This window comes from Diachasma alloeum, unplaced genomic scaffold (assembly GCF_001412515.2).
Source record: "Diachasma alloeum isolate Michigan unplaced genomic scaffold, Dall2.0 Dall_scaffold_78908, whole genome shotgun sequence".
Taxonomy (NCBI): domain Eukaryota; kingdom Metazoa; phylum Arthropoda; class Insecta; order Hymenoptera; family Braconidae; genus Diachasma; species Diachasma alloeum.
The window spans coordinates 2,663,193-2,684,139 of NW_021683643.1; the positions used below are offsets into that span (position 1 = coordinate 2,663,193).

The 20,947-nt window shown below is 35.1% G+C and overlaps 2 protein-coding genes across 4 annotated transcripts; one reads left to right on the forward strand and one right to left on the reverse strand.

Moving 5' to 3' along the window:
• Positions 1-11,879: 11,879 nt before the first annotated feature.
• On the reverse strand, positions 11,880-16,699 carry LOC107047924 (A-kinase anchor protein 17A). 3 transcript variants are annotated; one of them, XM_015270849.2, is made up of 6 exons: positions 16,076-16,699; positions 15,252-15,880; positions 14,633-14,781; positions 14,353-14,560; positions 14,101-14,283; positions 11,880-12,885 (listed from the first exon to the last, which is right to left on the reverse strand). In XM_015270849.2, the coding sequence occupies exons 1-6, from the start codon at positions 16,248-16,250 to the stop codon at positions 12,046-12,048; spliced, it is 2,184 nt and encodes a 727-aa protein (XP_015126335.1). In that variant the 5' UTR covers positions 16,251-16,699; the 3' UTR covers positions 11,880-12,045. The 3 variants fall into 3 exon arrangements, with proteins under 3 accessions (XP_015126335.1, XP_015126336.1, XP_015126338.1); XM_015270850.1 differs by having other exon boundaries at positions 11,881-12,885; positions 15,252-15,920; positions 16,023-16,165; XM_015270852.1 differs by having other exon boundaries at positions 11,881-12,885; positions 15,252-15,920; positions 16,076-16,161.
• Positions 16,700-16,728: 29 nt separating this feature from the next.
• Positions 16,729-20,901, forward strand: LOC107047925 (ER membrane protein complex subunit 10). Its single transcript, XM_015270853.2, has 4 exons — positions 16,729-17,015; positions 18,295-18,558; positions 19,409-19,675; positions 20,683-20,901. Exons 1-4 carry the CDS (start codon positions 16,962-16,964, stop codon positions 20,779-20,781), a joined length of 684 nt encoding a protein of 227 aa, XP_015126339.1. The 5' UTR covers positions 16,729-16,961; the 3' UTR covers positions 20,782-20,901.
• Positions 20,902-20,947: the final 46 nt, after the last annotated feature.

The following is a 20,947-nucleotide window of genomic DNA, read 5'->3' on the forward strand; positions in this document are numbered from 1 at the left end:
GAAAATAATACCGAAATAAATAATCTGTTGCCATTCTATGGCCACAATTCACGTAAATACGATTGAATGGATTTCAATGGTATTTTTATTATTACGAAGTTTCGGGTCTCAATCGGCTTTAGGTTATAAGTTATTGTGTAGAAGCAGAAAGTTCTAGAAAATTCTAGAGTGTTCTAGAAAATTCAGAAACCGTCTGGAAAATTCTAGAACATTTTCGAGATTTCGAGAATATTTTTGAAATTTTCTGCAAAGTTTGCGGATATTTTCGAGTTTTATGGAAAGTTCGAGAAAATCCATTGATTTTACAGAAAATTCTAGGAAATTCTCGGGTTTTCTAAGCAATTCGAAGAAATTCTCCGGTTTTCAACAAAATTTGAGAAAATTTTCAGTTTTACAAAAAATTTGAAAAAATGCTTTGGTTTCACAGAGAATTTGAAAGAACTTTTAACGTTTCTAGAAAATACTCGTATTTTCTAGAAAATTCGAGGGAATTCAAAGGTTTTCGAAAAAAAAAATTTTTTTGTTCCAATTGAGCACTTTAATTCCAAATTCTGATTGACTAGTTGTGTGACCCGGCTTCTCCCGGACAGAATTCCTATTCTAAAAAGAACATACACTTAAAGTCGATAACTATCGATATCTCGCAAGTCTGTCACGCTTATTCCTCATTGGTGCCAGTCGTCTGAGGCGGCAAATTAAATTCATGATTAATTTAATTTTGAGATTTTCAATTATGATTGTTGCAATTACAGCGCGCTGTAGCGCGCGTTCGGTCTCGTAAGAGAAAATTGAATACCAGAATTTTTGCGAATTCCTACAATTAAAAAAACACCTCAGTGTTTTCGAATTTTCTAAAACACCCGAGAATTTTCTCAATTTCTTTGAAATACCCTCAAATTTTCTTGAGTTCTAAGGTCAATTTTCTCTGATACTGCCCGGGCGAAGCCACACATTAGTACCGAATATATTCCACCTTGACAATCATCTTGATTATTCAAATCGAATAATCAAGATGATTATATTTTCAATTCACATAAAACTTTACTCAAATCATGAATATTATGCCGCATTGAAGAATGAAAAACTACGTGATTCGCAAGATTAACAAATACATTTACGTTTCGCCACTTTATTATTGAAATGAACGGGAATATAATTTGGGGTGACATTAGTTGAGTGAGAAAAAACGTCTATTATCGAAATCATAATGAACTCGGTTCGCTCTCGATACTGATCTTCCTCTCAGTAATTTCAAAATAAAATCAACAAGTGAAGTGAAAAACGAAAGGTAATGGTTGAAAAAATTCCAACACGATCATCTTCATGAAAGATAGAAAATCGTAATGAATAAGTGATGAGATAAAAACGAAAATGAAACCAATGGATTCGCTGTACAAATTGAAATCTCAACGCCGTAATTTTTCCGCGGTTTCTGCAGCTAATAATAAACAAAAAAATAAATAACCTATTGAATTAACGATAACTTTCACCAGTTTATACGAAAAACAATACGATTATTGCTATTCCTATACATATAAAAAATTCATTAATATATTGTTACTACTATTACCAATGAAAATAATGATGAAAACAATTGAAACCGTACGAATCGTAGAGTTTTACCATTTTAACTCGAATTAAAATGTCGTCTAGTTGTTACGAAAAATGACCAAGAGGATGACACAAAGTTGATATACCGATTTAGACAGTAGCAAATCAAGAGTAATCGGAAGTTTTAAATGACGAAAAATTGTTTTCCTCGCATTCTATCACATGAGAACTCAAACATCTCGATGAATAGTCGGTGCTCATGTGTTCCTCTGAGCACGAGTTACAAGGGCATCGCACATGTAGTTTCATTTGAATGAATTCAATAAACCAGAGGAGGGAAAACAACCCTTGAATTAGGATCTCTTCCCTCGGTTCACGGTGATAGCTATCGACGAAATAAAACCGAGGAAACTGCTCGACACATATTACTTAGATGCCGTCAACAATAGGCTTGAAGAGGTTTATCCATTTAGATGATAAAATTCATTGAGGAGTAGGGAATTATCCAAAGTTTATATAAAAAGTGGTGGCTGGGGTTTATTTACTCGAAAAAAATTTCTCTGAATAATAATTTTTCATTACAATGATAGTAGTCATGGCTATTGTTAGTGACATTAACCATTTTTATTAGTGATGCCGCAAGACAAGTCAAGACAAGAATTACGCATTTCGTGTACAAGACAAGACAAGAAATACGTATTTCTTGTAATTTTAGAGTTTTTCACTTGTCTCGTCTTATTCCAATTGACAAGGGAAAATTCGTCTTTTGTCTTGTCTTATCTTGAGTTCTCTTGTGCACCTCGACAATTATATTTTTCAATTCCGTGAGATTAAAAAAATGAGTTTTCCTCGTTTGGCTCGTGATTAGTAGACAATTTGTGCACCCAGTGTTCCTTCAGAACGGTTTTTTTTCAAAAGCTGGTCTCATCATCAGAAAACACCGGAGTCGATTGAGTAACAAAAATGTTGACTACTTGCTGTGTATGAATTCATGGTTCTCATCGCCACTAGCTCCAATAATGAAAGATGCGCTATTCGAGAAGAAAGATCAATATAATCGAGGAATACATTATTCTTCACAATATCCAGGAATAGATGAAGTGTTATTTAACAAAATGGCCTTATAGTATTGATGACTTGAGAGTTTCTGACGATTTTTTTTATCAATTATTTTTCCCTTGTTCCATATCTCTTTTTTTCTCTTTTTACCTCTTGTGAACTTCCCTCTTTTCTTATCTTATCCTTCTTACCAAGAGAAAAATCTATCCTTCACTGATAGAGTGATTCATTTATTGCAAACGAGATTCGTGAACTATTAACGAATGGTTCATTTTAAAGGTGAAAGTGAAAGTCAAACAAGGCTCCTCAAATATGCATTTGTTAACTATTAACAAATGATCTTTTGGTGAGACCTAACTATTCGGAGAGACCTAACTAGCCTCCAACCAAATCCATTCGTTAACAATAACTAATCCTTTCTATCAGTGTTGTCTCGCCTCTTGCAGCAGTACTCTTGTCTTGTTTCTCTTGCGCTCTTGCGGCATCACCAATTTTTATTCATGAACGTATTGCTATGAAAAATGGGATGCAATGAACATGAAAGAACAGACAGGATAAAAACATAATTCATCAGGAGTTTTATTCAGAGAAGTTTTCACCGAGGGAAATGCCTTCATTCGCCTCAAAATTTAATCCGATATTTCATTAAAAATACGGGAGGTGCAGAATAATTTTGGGCCATATAGATGTGCCAATAATCAAAGAGTATTATGTAGAAAAAAATCGTGAAGTAATTCAAATGAATCACGTACCATCCGATTTGATTAAGAATCAGAGAATAAAAAGCAAAAGGTCTTGATGAATGGGAGGACACTGATTCAATCGATGCCACTGTCACTCACGCCTGCAATTCAGTCTCTGAATCGACATTCTCCATGCGCAACGAATCTTGAAAGTAGTCAATACGAAAAATTCCAATCGTGTGTAAATGAAACAAACGCTCGCAGTTGATTTTCAACCGGCCGCAACAGCAATTTACAAGGGGACACAGGTCTGTTTTATTTTCTCGTTTACATGTGGTAAAATTAAACAATTCAGTTTATCGTGCAATACTGGGACCACTCTCGTGTTAAATGTTTCAGCGATTTCGATCTTCGATTCACTGATGAAGTTAAATGGTAATTAGGAACAGTGTTGCATGCCATACCGGCAATACCAACAGCACCAAATTGTATTATCCTGTATTTAAACAACTCCTTGGGCATTCTACAATTACAGTGAATTCAATGAATTGTGAGGAAATGAGGGAGGGCTCAAGTACTGTAATTATTACGGCCATTTGCTAGGTTTATTGTGGATTCTTGGAACGAGTTACGAAGAAGTAATTCTACTGTTTATCGAATTTATTTCGTCTGCCCTATTGGAAATTTCTCAGTGACATTTAAGAAAAATATTGCGCACTGTTAGAAATTTAGGAAGTGATTATGACCTTTCAGAGTTGGGTGGAATATTTGGAATTTCGAAGTCATCAAACATAACAAATGAAATAGTACTTAAATAGTTTGATCTCGAGAAAACCATTTGAAGTGAATATTTTATGAAGATCTCTTAAAATATTTTTTTTTATGGTGAGATGAATAATTGTTAGATGAAATAGATGAATAATTGAGAACTGATTGGAGCAATTCATTTCAGTAGCGAAGTGGTAAAACGGTTTAGGTCGACTTATCTCCCAGTTGAATTTTTGAGGAATATTTCCGAATCTAAGGGAGATAGCGAAATTTTCGTAATTACATTTGTTGTAGCTCTCAATCGGCTCTACAAACAAAGTTATAACGAAAATTTTGCTATCTCCTTTAGATTCCGAGATATTCATTGAAAATTGGTCAATAGTCAAAATTGAATTGTACGTTTTACCACTTCGCTACTGATTTTCATTAAATTTTATTTTATGGAGGGAGAAGCCGAATCGGGAGTCCCGTAGATCTACCTGAACATCCATATTAACCCTAGTCTGGTCACTAAACGCGACCCTGCGAACTGGTCACCTCCGCGGGGATTCCCCGCCGTGTTTTTAGGCTTTAGCGTTGCTAAATTCACTCTACACTGCCCGGGCTCGTTTAGCGAGTTTCCGGCAACGTCGCGCTATGGGTAATTTCATTTAACACGGGAAAAAATAATTCACCTGCCCGAAATAATTTGTTTTCTTCAGGAATTTTTGGTAAATATGTTGGTGTAAAAACTACTATAATTTTTTAGACACTTCAATGCAGTAGCGAAGTGGTAAAACGCTTCAAGTCGATTTTGACTATTGGCCAGTTTTCAATGAATATCTCAGAATCTAAGGGAGATAGCAAAATTTTCGTTATAACCTTTTTTGTAGAGCCGATTGAGAGCTACAAGAAATATAATTAGGAAAATTTCGCTGTCTCCCTTAGATTCGGAAATAAACAATAATAATGACAACAATAACAAAAATAACACAATATATCGTATTGTTAACATTAATGTTAACAATAATAATTCCTCAAAAACTGAAATGGAAGATGAGTCAGCTTAAACCATATTACCACTTCGCTACTGAATTGACAAAGTCAATTTTTTTTTAATTTTTCCGGTTAGCCAGTTGATTGTAATTAATGAAAAATGACGCGTGGCGGGGTTTCCCTCACAAGTTGACCAACCTAGGGTTAATATATGAATTGATTCAAAAAGGTTTAAATTCATTAGCCGTTACCAGCCACAATTTTCGAATTCATTAACTAAGAGCCGTGGTTGTAAACTGACACCCAATTTCGTAATGGCATTTGAAACATAATTAGCATACGAACAAATAAATCATATATATGACAATGTCTATTGACTATTGGAATTCATGGAATGAATCAATGGTATTCAGTCATTCAAAATAATTTCATTGGAATAATCATTTCTAATGGTATTGCATCTCGAGAAAGTATGTGAAGGATAATGTCTATTTGATTTTCATAAGATAGTCCCCAGCTCTGCTTTCATTGAATACCCTGCCAAATTCAATAGAAAAACCTAGCGCGTTCGCTAGGAAATTCTGCTCGTTTTTTTCTCAATTTCTATTGAATCTTCGAGACCTTTCCGCTCGATTATGTGACAGATATTTGATAGGAAGAGATCGAGAGATTTCAATTCTTCCACGTGACTTATTCCTTTGAGATTTTTTTCCATACAAATTCCTGAGAATTAATTTTCCAAAATTGGAGTTTGTAATTTTTGTCGTTATAAAGTCCAAGAAGAAAGCTTTGGAAAATTTATGTGTAAGAATTTTTACAGAAAAAATCACATCCGAATGAGTGGAATGCCAAAATAAGCATCGAGCGTAATATTGATTGCACTGTTAGAAAATTACTCTTGAAATATCAAGTGAAAAAGTTTTAAATTTTTAATAACGACAAAGTTTCATGAAATTTCTGTATATTTTTTCATTGACAAGTCAGTTAATTCTTTGAATATTTAAGTAATTCTCGATTTTCAAGTCTATACGGCACTGAAAAACCTTGAAAATTATGAAAATTTAGGCAACAACTTTTCTGAATGTTCAATCTATTGAAAATTGAATTGTATATAATGTTCAATTTTCACGATGAGAAGATGAAAAACCCAATTTTCTTGAATTTTCAAGATGTATGTGAAATTAGTGAACGTTTTCATTTGAAATTGAATTCAACCTGACAACATCGAAAATTCAGATGACGCTGTGACTGAAATTTCAAGAAATTTCTAACAGTGTGGAAAAGTTTTAACAAAAAGAATTTTAATAATCTTCAGAGAATACCAATAGAATTTTCTAGCCAATGCGCAACATTTTCTGTCGAATTGTTTCATACGTGTTGATTTGAATTCTAATGATCTTCGAAAATTCCAACAGTGTGCTAATAATCCTTCGTCTAATCCGCCCCCCAAACACCATACACATCACTTCATCAAGATTACACACGCATGAATCATGAATAATAAACAATCGGATAACGAAAACGAGATGTGAAAGCCTAAATGAGCGGCCTCGAACTCACTGAACATGTCATAGGATCATAGCTTCAACAGAGCCCCTGAAAGATGTGTTAATAGACTAAATACTCGAATGTCCAAATGTGCTTTCATTTGTATAAAACCCCACACCATAAAACCAGCTGTAATTTCCTAATTTTCGTGAAGGACCGCCCCGAAACATCATTGACTCATAATAACGAAATGAATCTCGTCGTTGAAAACTATAAAAAGAAACAATTCTCACCGTTAGCCATTTATCTTGTATTACACAGATTATTCTGTACTGCCAACTCCTGTGACACGAGGAATTAATGTAAATTATGCTCACGAAAATTAGGAGCCATCAGTGGCATTCATCGAATGTCCGCCGCTCCGTAATAGGAATTTCAATTGTAATTCACGCTGCTAGATTTCAAAGAGAAAATCTATAGCGATGATCCGAGTCTCATTTTCCCCTCAGGATATGGATAAAACTAAGCTAATGATCTAGTCCTATCAGAATTGGATACGTACGAAGAGTTTCACAGAAAGGCCTTGCGCATTCGCCAGAAAATTCTAATGCATTTCTGTAGAACTTCTTTTGAATACAATTATTTTTGCGTCGATTCTATTGACAAAATTCGTAGTTTTTCTGCTATTTTTTTTCACAGAATGTAATTTATAGAAACATCAATAGAATTTCCGTTTTCTGAACAACTTATTCCATTGAAAAATCTTGTGTAGAATTTTTTCAGCCCCAGTTTTCTCAGTTTTATTTTTTTAAGGGGAGACTACTGTGAGTTCTGAAAGTCGGGGCGAACTCATGAAAAAATTCAATAGAAAAACTAGCCAATTCGCTAGAAAATTCTATTGGAATTCTATGGGGTTTCTATAGGATTTCTATTGGAATTTTATTGACAAATTCTATTTTTTTTGCGCTGATTCTATTGGATATTCGCTAAGAAAATGTCAACAGATTTCGAATTTCTGTTTGAATTTTGCTCTTGAGACGTTTTCTATAAGAATGCTTGGGAATTAATTTCCCAAGTTTTTTCCACTCGCATTCTGTAGTGCAAAACAAAACAAAATCCAGCGGAAAAAACTTGTGCCCAATAAGTCTAATAGAAAAACTCTCCCGAGAAAAATTTGAACAGAAATTCGAAATTTATTGACTTTTTCTTATCGAATCGCCAATAGAATCAGTGCAAAAACAAATAAAATTTTTCAATAGAATTCCAATAGAAATCCTATAGAAACCCCCATAGAATTCCTGTAAAATTTCAATAGAATTTTCAAACAATTTTCGCTAGGTTTTCTATTGAATTTTTTCATATGTGCGATTGCCAAAAAATGGAATAATTAGCGCAAAAAAAATAATTGTTTATTGTTTATTTACTGCAGGGCCTCCGATTTTGAGCTACAGAGGTTTTTTTTCAAAATTTTTGAACAAAAGTAGGGGAGGCTCGGGCAAAATGGGACGTATTGAGATCTTTTCCAATTGTCAATATGTTCACTTATAAATGAAGATATTGACTAATAGAGAAATCACGAAACGTCCCATTTTGCCCGACTCTCCCCTATACAATAACAATTACGAATTAGTTTTTTGAAATTCGACTCGTGTACAACTAATTTCGTTTTGTTTAACATAAAAATTTGCGCCTATCTTGTAACATAGGTAAAAAAATTATCCTTAGAATGTATTCTCGATTGATTCAGAGACATTTTGTGGGATATTTTACATGAATGGTGCAATTTTTTATTTAAAAAAAACGAAATTTGCTGTATACGAGTGAAATTTCAAAAAATTAATTCGTAATTGTTGTTGCACGCATTTTTTTCAAAAATTTTGAAAAAAAAACTTTTTAGCTCAAAAATTGGAAGCCCTGGACTATTTTTAACATTTTAAGCGTCTGCGGGGCAAACGAACAATGAATAATTAATTTTTTTGCACTAAATGTATGAGTAATCTCATTCCAATAGCCCGTGACTTTTATAACTCATAGTAATCTCCCCTTAATGGAAGGAAAAAAAAAATGCTGCGAAAAAACGTTGGGAATGTATGTCAAAGAATTTCTATAGAAAATATCTCAATAGAATAAGTTGCATAGAAAAATCAAATTCTACTGCTGTGCAATTTTTTAATAGAATCGGCGAAAAAACAATAAAATTTTCTATCGAATGCAGTAGTTTTTTCTATAAATTTTTGTACGTGGAGTTGATTATTTCACATTCCTTCTTCATTTACGAGTACTTGTGTTGCGTGTAATGTAAGAACCGGGCCCATGTCTAATCATAAGGCGTATTTAATGTATAAAGAAATGAAAAACTTCACTGGCAGGTGAATTCGATGAACGCTCGCAAAATTCGAATAATAATTTAAAAAATACGATATTTAGGCTCGTCGAGCTTTAATCTTTTATACACTGCTATGATAGTCACAAGCGGAATAATTGAATAAGTAAATTAATCAATATTTCCTAATTGAAAATGAACATTGAATTGACATCAGCGCTGTTCGATTATTTCCCCTCATTTTCTTACAGTTATAAATTTCCTAGGTAAAAATAAAAGAAACGTCTTTCAGATACGATACATTAATAGTTCAAGTGATGAAAGTGATCGAACAATTTTGATGTGTATTGCTATCAGGAAGTGAGAATAAAACTACATAGATAGCGCTCATTCTTGATTGATTACCATTTATAAGCACTATTTCGCACAAAATGTTCATGTGTAATTGAGTGTCTAGGATTAATTTTTATTTAAATTTCGAGGCGAAAATAATCCAGATCCGTTGAATGAGTTTGCATTGGGATAAAGTCCGCCTGAAATTAGTAGATTCAATTGAAATTGGGATTTTCCATGAAATTCTTTAATTGAATATGAAAATTAAGTGGAAAATAATAAACGCGCATCTCATATTTTTCATTCCCCCATTCAATAAAGAAAAATTTCATGCGTCAACTCAATTGTAACAAGGGCAGAAAAAAATTCAACATCTACGTTAAATAAAATATTTATAATCTCTTAAAAAGAATTGTGAGAAACAAACGGAGGAAACCACTAACTCTTGTTACTCATTGATTGAGTTAATAGAAAGGAGTATAAGCAAAACTAACAAAAGAAAAAATACTAGTCTGTTATCTCTGTTACTCAAAGATACAACCTCTTCTAGTCTATATAAACAAAAAGAAAAACTTCTCAAAGAAGAAAAGTGTAAATAAGTGTTGATGTAAACATATTATGTTTGTACATATTGTTACGTAGTTTTAAGTAACGCATAAAAGAATATACTGTAATAAACGTTAAACTAACACGATACAAAGGGGAAAAAGAAGAAGAAAAAAAAATACAGAGGGAGGATTTAATACTCAATACTGATTTCCTACTAGTTTAAATAAATGGAATTATCAAAGAAAAAAACAACAACCAACAACATTATATTACGCGTACACGTAAATTTAATAATGCGCATTTTATGTAAAGTATACAGACTTTAGTCCGCCTGATTACTTGGAAAAAAAAATAGTTTAAACAAGCATTACTTGCGTGAAGTGCCTGGGATTACTGCAAATGAAGATATTGAAGAAGAAAATACACATTTCATTGAATTGTCTACAAATTATTTTGACACACTTGGGGATGTGCCTTTTGTCTTTGTTTCCTCAATCACTCAGTAGTATGACAACCACGAACAATTCTGAGACATCTCATTTCATCTTGAATTCTATTTTACGAACGAATGACTAAAATAGGCCGATATAATGCTTCCTAAACCACATCTAGCCAGTAGCACAAAGACAAAATAATGAAAACATTAAGGATAGGGGACCAAAAATGAGAACTCACCACTAATTTCCTCTGGTTATGAATGAAATGTCCCACACAGAACTCATCGCAGTAAAAATATTATAAAGGAATTAGTTTCGAAAATTTCTTTAGAGTTTCGATAAAACAAATTTAACAATAAATCTAACTGAATTTCTTCTGTTCGATATTTGTTCGAGCCCCGTACCTGCATGTGCACGAGTAGCTGAAATAATTTATGGAAACAACTGGTAGACAATTTTAATGAAAGAAAATTGTAATTCAAATTAACGATACAGTTGCAATTGCAAAATGAACATTATGCTGCAGGAAAAAATGAGTGATGTAGAAAAGAAGACTATTGATGTAATTTCTCCTAGAGGTATCGTCAGCCTTCGAAGATAATGATTCGATGCTTCTGATAAGGGGAATGTCAAACGTCTTTACTAGTGTCAGCAGTTTCGCCCGTAGTTTTACCCCCCTCACTACCCGTGGCAGCTTGACATCGACCATGATTTGTTCTTGGACCTCCTCCTGGGTGTATTCGATTTTTATTTAACAGTCGTCACCTTGACTTTCGATTCACTCCATTTTCTTCCATTCTGCCGGGCTTACTGTCTTTCGGAGGTGATTTGAGATAATGAATCAAAACGACCAGTAGACAATTTTAATCGAAGGAAATTATATTTTAAATTATCAATACGATTACAATTGCAAAATGACAATTATCCTGCAGAAAACAAATGGGTGATGTAGGAAAGAAGACTCCATTACTCCAAGTGCTGCTGGAAGTATCGTCAGCCTTCGAAGATAATGATTCGATATTTCTGATAAGGGGAAGTCTTGGATTCACCCGTATGCGCTATTCTGCCCCTGCTTACTGTCTTTTGCGGGTGAACTGAGATAATGAATCAAAACAACCAGTAGCCAATTTTAATCAAAGGAAATTATATTTCAAACTATCAATACGATTACCATTGCAAAATAGTATATTTCAGCACGTGTGGGGCAATTTCGTCTTTAACGTGTGTGGGGTTTACAGCATGAGCCGAAGGCGAGTGATGTAACCACACACGTTAAGGACGAAATTTCCCAACAAGTACTGAACAAAATTTTATGTCACGAAGTCTGAAACCGGCTGAATTAGATACGAGACGCGAAGCGTCGAGTGTGTAATCCAGCCGGTTTCAGGCATGAGTGGCATAATGAAAATTATACTACAGAAAACAAATGAGTGATGTAGAAAAGAAGACTATTGCTCCAAGTGCTCCTGAAAGTATCGTCAGCCTTCGAAAATAATGATTCGATATTTCTAATAAAGGGAATGTCAAACGTCTTTACTAGTGTCAGCAGTCTTGTGTTCATCCATAGTTTTACTCATCCTGGGTGTATTCGATTTTTATTTAACACACGTCAACTTGAATTTCGATTCACTCCATGTTCATCCATTCTGCCACTGCTGTCTTTTGAGGGTGATTTGAGATAATGAATCAAAACAACCAGTAGCCAATTTTAATCAAAGGAAATTATATTTCAAACTATCAATACGATTACAATTACAAAATGAAAATTATACTGCAGAAAACAAATGAGTGATGTAGAAAAGAAGACTATTGCTCCAAGTGCTCCTGGAAGTATCGTAAGCCTTCGAAAATAATGATTCGGTCTCTGATAAGGGGAATGTCAAACGTCTTTACTAGTGTCAGCAGTCTTAGATTCACCCGTAGCTTTGCCCTCCTCAGCGCCCTTGACAGCTTCATCAACATTCTTCGACCATGAACAACTGCGTTGCCTCGGTGACTTTGGCATCGACCATGACTTACTCCTGGACCTCTTCCTGGGTGTAGTCGATCTTGATTTAGCACGCGTCACCTTAACTTTTGATCTACTCCGGTTCCTTCGACTCTGCCTCTGCTTGCTGTCCCTCGAGGGTGATCGTGACAATGATCTCGATTTTCTCCTAGACCTGGAGCGTCTCAATCTCGATCTTGAGCGAGACCTCGAGCGTGATGATGACCTCCTACGTCGTCTGTGCTCACGTGATTTTGATCTCGATCGAGAATAACTCCTGCTCCTTGTCCTTCTTCTCGATCTAGATCTACTTCTCGATCTACTACGGCCACGACTACGTGAACGTGATTTTGAGTTGTAATCACTCTCGTAGTAATCTATCCCAGCTAGATTGGCAAAGTACTTGTAGTACTGTTCGTTGTACATGTGGGGGTTGAATGCACGCATCGATCGAGGGTATCTGCCACCACGACGAGGAAAACTCTTGCCCCTACCGCGTTGATATCGATTCATCCCACCACCCCCACCACGACTCATTGCTGGATAGAGCATGGCTGCTGCATCGTAAAACCATGGCTGTGGAAAACGGGGGTACATCTGTGGTATACCAAGCTCAGGATCTACTTCCATGGAATTTGTGTTATTGGTACCCAAGGCACTACGCAATTTCTTCTTATCAGGCTCCACGTCTGAATCGTCGCTTGAACTTGCAGAGTCTTTTTTATTCTTTTTCTGGGAAGAGAAATACAACAGATGGATGAGAGACTTGATAAGAGCATCCAATTTTTGACAGAAAATAGAGTTCAATTTTCCAAGAGCATTAATTTCACGGTTCAACAAAATTCGGACGTGGTCGACCTCAAAAACTAAACCGACCCCATCTTATAGATATTTTGACACGTCTAGCACGTTGAGTTTTCGAGAAAAAAATGGTGAAATATTGAAAAATGGCTAAAATGAAGTATTTGAAAAATTTATAAAAAAATGAATTTTAACGTAATTTTTCCCAGAAAAAAACTGTGCATTAACGAAAATGCGATTTGTTTAATAGATTCAATTTCATCCCAATTGGTTGAGTCGAAGTGAGTGAAAAAAATCCTGAAAGATCCCAATTTCATGGTTTTTCTTGTGAAATCAAATGATCGGAAGTTGGTTGCACTTTGATGCACGTCAAATCTACACCCATGTGTCAACCTCAAAGTGACTTAACATGAAGTTTGAGGATGCTTCTCCTGCAATGTAACCGGTTAATTGCTCTTATGAGAAGTCACCCTCAATTGTTGAGAGGTTTAGTTGCGGAAATGAAGTTGAAAAAAAAAAATATATGCACAGGGTTAAGGCATGCATCAAAGTGTGCGCAATCTACTTCCTATCATTCAACTTTACAAGAAAAATCATGAAATTTTGACTTTTTCGAGATTTTTTTCACTCATTTCAACTCAATCAATCGGGATGAATCCAAATACACTAAATAAATTGCATTTTCATTAATTCATTGTATTTTTTTCTGGAAAAAACTACGTCAAAATTCATTTTTCTATAAATTTTTCAAATTGCCCTTTTCGGCTACTTTTCAACACCTCAACATTTTTTTTCACGAAAACTGAAGGTGCTAGAAAGATTTTCCAAAAAAAATTTAAAATCAGCATCAAGATATCTATACCATGGGGTCAATCTCTTGTAGTCGACGACGTCCGAATTTTATCGAACAGTGTTTTCAGTGAAATCTGCAATTTCATTATTTTTTTCCCTCAATTAAATTCAATGTCATTGTCCTAAGAATTACGAGTCAACTACCCATGCAATTCCAAATTTTTCTTAACAGTGCATAAAACACAACTGCTCCTTGGATAACGTCTACTTGGATTGAATAATAAAGATCATATTGAAAAATTCACGCAGAAATTTCTAACAGTAGGTTCGACCAAAGCATAAGAAAATATTTACCTTTCGTTTTTTCTCCTTCTTCGATTTCTTCTTCTTCAACTTTTTATTCCTCTTATCCGCCTTTTTATCATCCCTATCTGCCGACTTGTTGGATGCCTCCTCGACCTTATCCGCCTTCTGACCAGATTTTTGATCCTCCTGACTCATTCCTCCAATTACAATCTCTTTCTTCTCGACTTTAGTCTGCAGATAAACGAAAGAAATAAGCTTCTCAAAGTTTATTACCTCGATTGAGAAGAGCAAAATACTTACCTTAATCCTATCGAATAGTTCATCAAGCAAACGAATGCTCTCAAGTTGTCTCTGTGCTTTTATCAGTTTTCTCTCTTCCCGAGCTATCTTCATGGACACTTTATCCTCCTCCTGTTTTCTAAACATAGTCAAAGCTTTACGTTTTCGTTTCTCCTCTCGTTTTCTCCTTCTTGATTCTTTAGCATCTTTGTCGGCGGCCTCTTTTTTCCTTGAGAAATAGCGAAGATAGACATCAAAGGTGAATCAATATTGGGGGAGGGGAATTTAATAATAAACTTACTTTTGCTCTTCTCTTTTCTGCACCTCAGCCTCCTCCTTCCGCCTCAATTTCTCAGCTGCTAAACTGTCTTGTGCAATCAGTCGCTTCCTCTCGAATTCCCTGTGAGCCACCGAGGAATCGCTCATGTGTTTCGTCTTGTCGAAATCAACCTAAATATTGTAATAAAATTGATGAAACAAATGGTGAGAAAATTTGAAGATCGTTTGCCTCCTGTTTTTTGTAAGAAAAGATATAATTTTACGTAGAACATTCTCTCTCGAGACGAGAAATTCATCTTTCAAAGCAAATATTCGAAACTATTGTCTTCCATGACACTTAAATCGTTGTCAGATTATTAGCATTGTGGACTAGGGGAGAGTGGGGCAAAAGGAAACATTCGAAAAACCACTGTTTAACGCAATTCAAGCAAAAAAAAAGCTTCCTCCCTCAAAAAATAGTATTTTGAAATCGTAATACATTCAGAATGTTTCCAAAATTTGCTTCCAAACCAAAAAATGAAAAAAAAAGAGAATAGACATTTTCAGTCTCTGCTCCCAAAAAATAATCCCTGACATTAACAACTCAATAATTCCCTTGAAAAAATGTCAAAAGTTTCCATTGTACCCCACTGGCCACTCACCTTGATTTGAGCAGTGAGACAACTCTGTCCCTCCTTCTTCATGATCTTCATCCCCCTCAGTGAGTCCATAAGCTTGACAAAATCCATATACTCAATAAACTGCACATAAACATCAAAGAAAATGCCATCCCCAAAGCTGCACTTCTGGATATTATTCCCAAGTCGCAGTCTCGATCTGTACGAGTCAGCAGCAGGCACATCAATCCTCCTGAGTGTTCCCCACTTCTTGAACATTCTCATGAGCATTGGCTCACTAGGAGTCTTTCCCCCATCCTCACTGAACCACTTGACAGGAAGCCCACTGATATGGACAGTGTCAGGTCTCTCTCCAGGCTTGAGTTCATTCATATGTTTGGCATCACGAAAATAAGAATCCCAACTGTGTTTTGTTGGAAAGTCATCCTTGGCCTCTACGGCACGTATTTTCAGTACATTGGAGAATCCAGCCAGGTTCATTCGTTGCCCCTCTAGCCTCGCCAATGCCCTCTGCAATCTGCTTCTGTCTGTCAACTCTCCCTCCAGTCTCACAAACTCCAGAGTACTCTTGGTGACTTTGAGGGAGGCAAACTCGTCGGGACGTATCAGCAGACGTATTTTCTCCATAACCTCCCATGTTGATATTGTTTTTCCTGTTTATATTGTAGTAATGTGCTGTAAAACCTGCTATTCCTAGGGAACATTATCAGTTAAAAACCCAAAGAAAAGTGAATGTAAATTATGACCCACTGAACTTCCCTGTTTTACTGGAATAATTTCATCAAACATAATTACAGTTAGAATTGAGAGAGAACACTAATGCTTCTACTCCGAGGGCTCGTAATTACCTGGGGTTTTTAATTGGGGAAGATTAACAGACACATTTATTTTGGCTATTGGTTTCAAGTAAAGCCCCTTAGCTGTGTACAGTGGTACAATATCACTCAAATCCCTACAGCTCCGAAATCCATTAACAACCTCTCCACTGGAAGTTTCACCTACCTTTTTACTCACATCACTCATTCTGGGACATTTATTTTAACAATTCATTCAGGTGATTAAGGAATAATTGATGGAACTTTTATATTCATCGTTGAGTCAATGATTCAACTGAATTATGGTGAATCTTCTTACGAATGGAGATTGAATACTTCTCAGCAGAGAGGTGTGTCAATTTATCCGGAGCTTTTTCCAAAATCTTCGGTGATGAAATTTGTTGATGAGAATTGTGAAACCAACGATTACGACGATTGTCACACGTTTTCTCACTTATTTGGGACTTTTGTACTTTGAATTATCGTTACGTTCACTGCTTGAAAGATGTCAGATACTGTTGCCGGGTTTAACTATCGTTGTTGCTTCATTTTTGGAAGTTTTTCGTGATTATCACGGAGTTTCTTCGGCTGCTGGTCTTCGGTGGTCGGTTGGGGGGACTCCGGACTCTGAGGGTTGAGGTTAGGAAAACACGAAATTCATGGCGGCGCTGGGCGGCGCAAACCAGCGCAAACGTCACAACGACCGCTCGCCACTTGAAAATTCATCTGCAGTCTTGAATTTTTGGGTTACGAACTCCGAACTCATTCCAGTTTGTTCTGTTGATGTCAACAGTTCCAGCATCGCGATTGATTAATGAATGAAGTAATCATGATATAAATTTTCGTATTGAGTGGATTAGTTATTCGTGTGGTTAGCGCAGCTGGTAGAAACCAGAGTCGGGAGTTCATTTAGATAACAATGAAGTTACTACTGTCAATCGTTCTGGTGTGCACGTCGTCATGTGTCATTGGGGTATGTGAGGATTTTTTGATATTTTTTTGGTGAATTTTCTGGTGACTGCCATCATTTTTTGGTTGTCTCATAAATTTTTACAATATTCAGATGAAATCAGCTAGTTATTCAAGGGGGAGACCACTATGAGTTTCAAAAATTGTAGGCTATTGGAGTGAGATTTCTCATGCATTGAAAATCGATTATATATGTCTGAAAACGAATAATTAGTGCGAAAAAATTAATTGTTTATTGTTCGTTTGCCGCGCAGACGCTTAGAATGTTGAAAATAGTCCAGGGCCTCCAATTTTTGAGCTACAGAATATTTTTTTGTTTAATAAAATTTTTGAGAAAATGTGTACAATAACAATTACGAATTAGTTTTTTGAAATTTGACTCCTACACAGGTTATTTCGCTTTATTTAATATAAAAATTTGCGCCATTCATGTAAAATATACAGAAAAATTATTCTTAAAATATTGAAAATATATTCTCGATTCTTTCCCAGAAAACAGTTTTTGCCAGTGCCATCTAAAATTCAACAGGACATCGGCAATTTGTCGACATAGGGGAGGGTAGGGTAAAATGGACACTTTTGCCTTTTTTAAAAATATTCATAACTCAGAAACAGATTTATCAATTGAGCTCAGTCTAAGCTCATCACAAAGGGGAATAATTGTTTTTCAATTGAAAAATAAAATTATTCCACTTCATGAACAATTCAATACGTCATAAATATTTTTAAAAAAGTCAGAAGTGTCCGTTTTACCCTACCCTCCCCTACTGTTTGCTGGGTTTCAGACACATTTTGCGGGCTATTTTACATGAATGGTGCAATTTTTTATTTAAAAAATAACGAAATTAGCTGTGTAGGAGTTGAATTTCAAAAAACTAATTCGTAATTGTTATTGCACCCATTTTTTCACAAATTTTGAAAAAAAAACCTCTCTAGTTCAAAAATTGAAGGCCCTAGACTATTTGTAACATTTTAAGCGTTTGCGGGGTAAACGAATGATAAACAATTAATTTTTTTGCACTCATTATTCGTTTTTATTAGATATATATATAATCGATCTTCAATGTATGAGAAATCTCATTCCAATAGCCCACGACTTTTAAAACTCATAGTAGTCTCCCCTCAACAGTATATCTTCATGGATTTTATTCGATTAAATTTATATTTCATTTATTGTTTAATTTATTTCCACTCATTTAATTGATTGGAATTTTTGCTGTAATCAATATAATTTTATTTGCTGAAAATTATGATAAAAAGGATAAAAATGCTGATAATTGCAGAGTGAGCTGGATTACGATGGTTGGTTACAACTCCGTCTGTACCATGCATTGAACGATGACCCAGTCCCTCATTTCACTGAGAGAGGTAATATAACAGTAACAAGCATACGGACAGGTGCCTCGACAATAGGCCAAATGGGCCTTCAACCATCACAAATGAATAGTTTGAAGAGACTCGCACAAAATGCCAGGCATTATCGATTAAAAGCGGTGATTAAAGGGTCATCAGGTGCTGAGACAACTCTCTATACATCAGTACCAGCGGTAATCATTAAATAATTGTATACAGAATGAGCTTAAACAATTTAAACCCGACCCCGAAAATTGATTGTGGAAATTTCATGATTCCTCCACGTTTCATGACCCCTAGAAACTCTCCCGACACTTTTTAGAGACCGGTCTGTATGTGTGGATATGTGTGTGTGTGTGTGTGTGTGTGTGTGTGTGTGTGTGTGTGTGTGTAACAAAAATTTTGTGCTACGCTTTCTCTCGAACAAATGATGCGATTCAATTTTTTTCACGCAATCGATGTGTTTTTATGTAACTTAAAACTGATTAGATTCTGAACAACATCACCTCGGCGGTTCTTTAGGTTTTGCAATAAAACTTGTGAAAAAACGTCGAAAAATGACTTTTTTACAAATTTGATTTGATGATTTCTCTCAAAGAAACGATGAGATTGATTTCTTGTCACCATAATTGATGCAACTTTGAATACTTAAGACTGGAGTGAAATTCCCGCGAAATCGTTTCAGCGGTTTCGGACTAATTCGAACATGAATTTTTTAAATTTGAAACTTTTCAAAGATTTTTTAATACAGGTCAATTTTTTTCATTATTATAATTTTTTCATTCTAGTTTTCTGTTTTTTTTTTCATGAAGAAAATCAAACAAAAAAACTTAGAAAATTTGAGCCGAGGAATTTCAGTGGAAAATATCTCAATAGAATAAGTTGTATAGAAAAATCTAATTCTAATAAATGAAGGGAAGGCAATTGGTCGGGAAGTTATTGGTTCGATCCGTAATGGGTCACACCCACTCCAACCCAGTCGAATTTTTTAAAGTATTTTTCACCGACACAAGATTGGAGATGTTGATTCCTATTCTGTTGCAGTGCCATTTGTTGGGAACTGAACTTGAGGACATTATCACGATCTGGCTGGATCCCGGAGCAGAGCCAGTGTCAATAACTCAGGTGTCACCAGGCCCATGCAGTCTTGATACACCCACGACCGAAATGTGGACGAGCAGTGTTCAAGTGCGATATCCTGATGGAGGACCTGTGCCTGATACTGCCTCATATATTTATAAGTTGGAACGTGAGAAGGAAGCCAGGGAGAGAGGAGAAACCAAAGACAATAGATCATTCCTTGCTAAATATGTAAGAACTCATTTAATTATTTCTTTTCTCACTTGACAATTCCATCATTTACAGTGAGAGAAATACAGTAGAGTTCTCAGACAAGTCTTACTCGTGCCAAATAAATAGTTTGTTAAAAACTATCAAAAAAGAATCTTTTTGCGCCAAACATGCGAAGCGTGCTTCGAGATTGAAAATCTTTATTGCAAAAATAGATTTAGTTTAAAAAAAAAAATTGAATCTCTGTGCAAACAAGAAATGCAATTTCTAACACTACTTTTTCGTTATTCGATGCTCCCATGCGCATTTTGCTGCCAGAAAATGCTCGTTTTACATGAAACGAGGGATAGTAATTTATCATTTCGGCTATTCAATAATCACAGACAAAAAATGAATTCTTAAATGAAATAATAATAATGATATGTTAGCAATTTTGTAACTTAGGGACAAAATATTTCTTGATAAACTTCCCTCTAAGAGATATTTTTATCCTTAAAAGGCATGAATGATTCGCCTATTGTGCCAAATATTTCGTTGTTGTTGAAAGCAGAGCAATAATTCATATTTGAGACTCAAATTCGAACGAAACAATTATTGTTTTCGTAATTTTCAACTAACGATGTTGTTGGTCCAAACGAGACTTGTTTGAAAACTTGTTCGTTTCTCTCTCAGTGTATGGCAGATTCTCACAATTGGTCCTGTAGTCATAATTTCAAGAAAAAAGTCATTGTTAAGGGTCAAGGCATTATGGTAAAAAAAAATTATCATTGTTTTCGAGAAAGTCATGTTTTTCCCGAAAAAAATATGGATAGCATTTTTTTGTGAAATTAAAACTAGCCATCGGATTTAATTGAAGAGAATTTAGGTAAAAAATTTAACCATAATGTTGTATTTTTCGTACTCTTCTGTGCTATTGTCCACACACTGTTGGAGAAAATATATAATTTCATGGATAATTTAATAGTAATTTTTAGGAGAGTGTCACTGACTTCAATTTTCATAATTGATTTAATTTGCTTGCTTTCCAGTGGATGTACATAGTTCCTGCCCTAATCTTCGTTGTTCTGTCATCCGCAACCAATCCAGAAGCAGGTGGAGCTGGCAATGGCGGCCAGAGGCAACAATAAATTCTATCCAATTAGAAAAACAATTTTAATAAATTTTTCCTCTATCATTTCATTATATTCATTCTCTTCATCAATGAAATGTATTTCTAACGAATTCTGTCAATAAATTTTTCAACATTAGTACGTGTCGTTTATTCGAGGCTGGAGGTGGAGGTGAATCAATAAT

What these genes read in the sequence shown, in the direction of transcription:
- LOC107047924 (XM_015270849.2), bottom strand. Translation starts at nt 16,250, where the DNA reads ATGAGTGATGTGAGTAAAAAGGTAGGTGAAACTTCCAGTGGAGAGGTT. An exon ending in GTCTCACTGCTCAAATCAAG is followed by an intron (nt 14,782 to 15,251) that starts GTGAGTGGCCAG and finishes TACAATATTTAG; the next exon opens with GTTGATTTCGACAAGACGAA. An exon ending in AGAAGGAGAAAAAACGAAAG is followed by an intron (nt 12,886 to 14,100) that starts GTAAATATTTTC and finishes TTCTCTTCCCAG; the next exon opens with AAAAAGAATAAAAAAGACTC.
- LOC107047925 (XM_015270853.2), top strand. Translation starts at nt 16,962, where the DNA reads ATGAAGTTACTACTGTCAATCGTTCTGGTGTGCACGTCGTCATGTGTC. An exon ending in CGTCGTCATGTGTCATTGGG is followed by an intron (nt 17,016 to 18,294) that starts GTATGTGAGGAT and finishes TGATAATTGCAG; the next exon opens with AGTGAGCTGGATTACGATGG. An exon ending in GATCATTCCTTGCTAAATAT is followed by an intron (nt 19,676 to 20,682) that starts GTAAGAACTCAT and finishes CTTGCTTTCCAG; the next exon opens with TGGATGTACATAGTTCCTGC.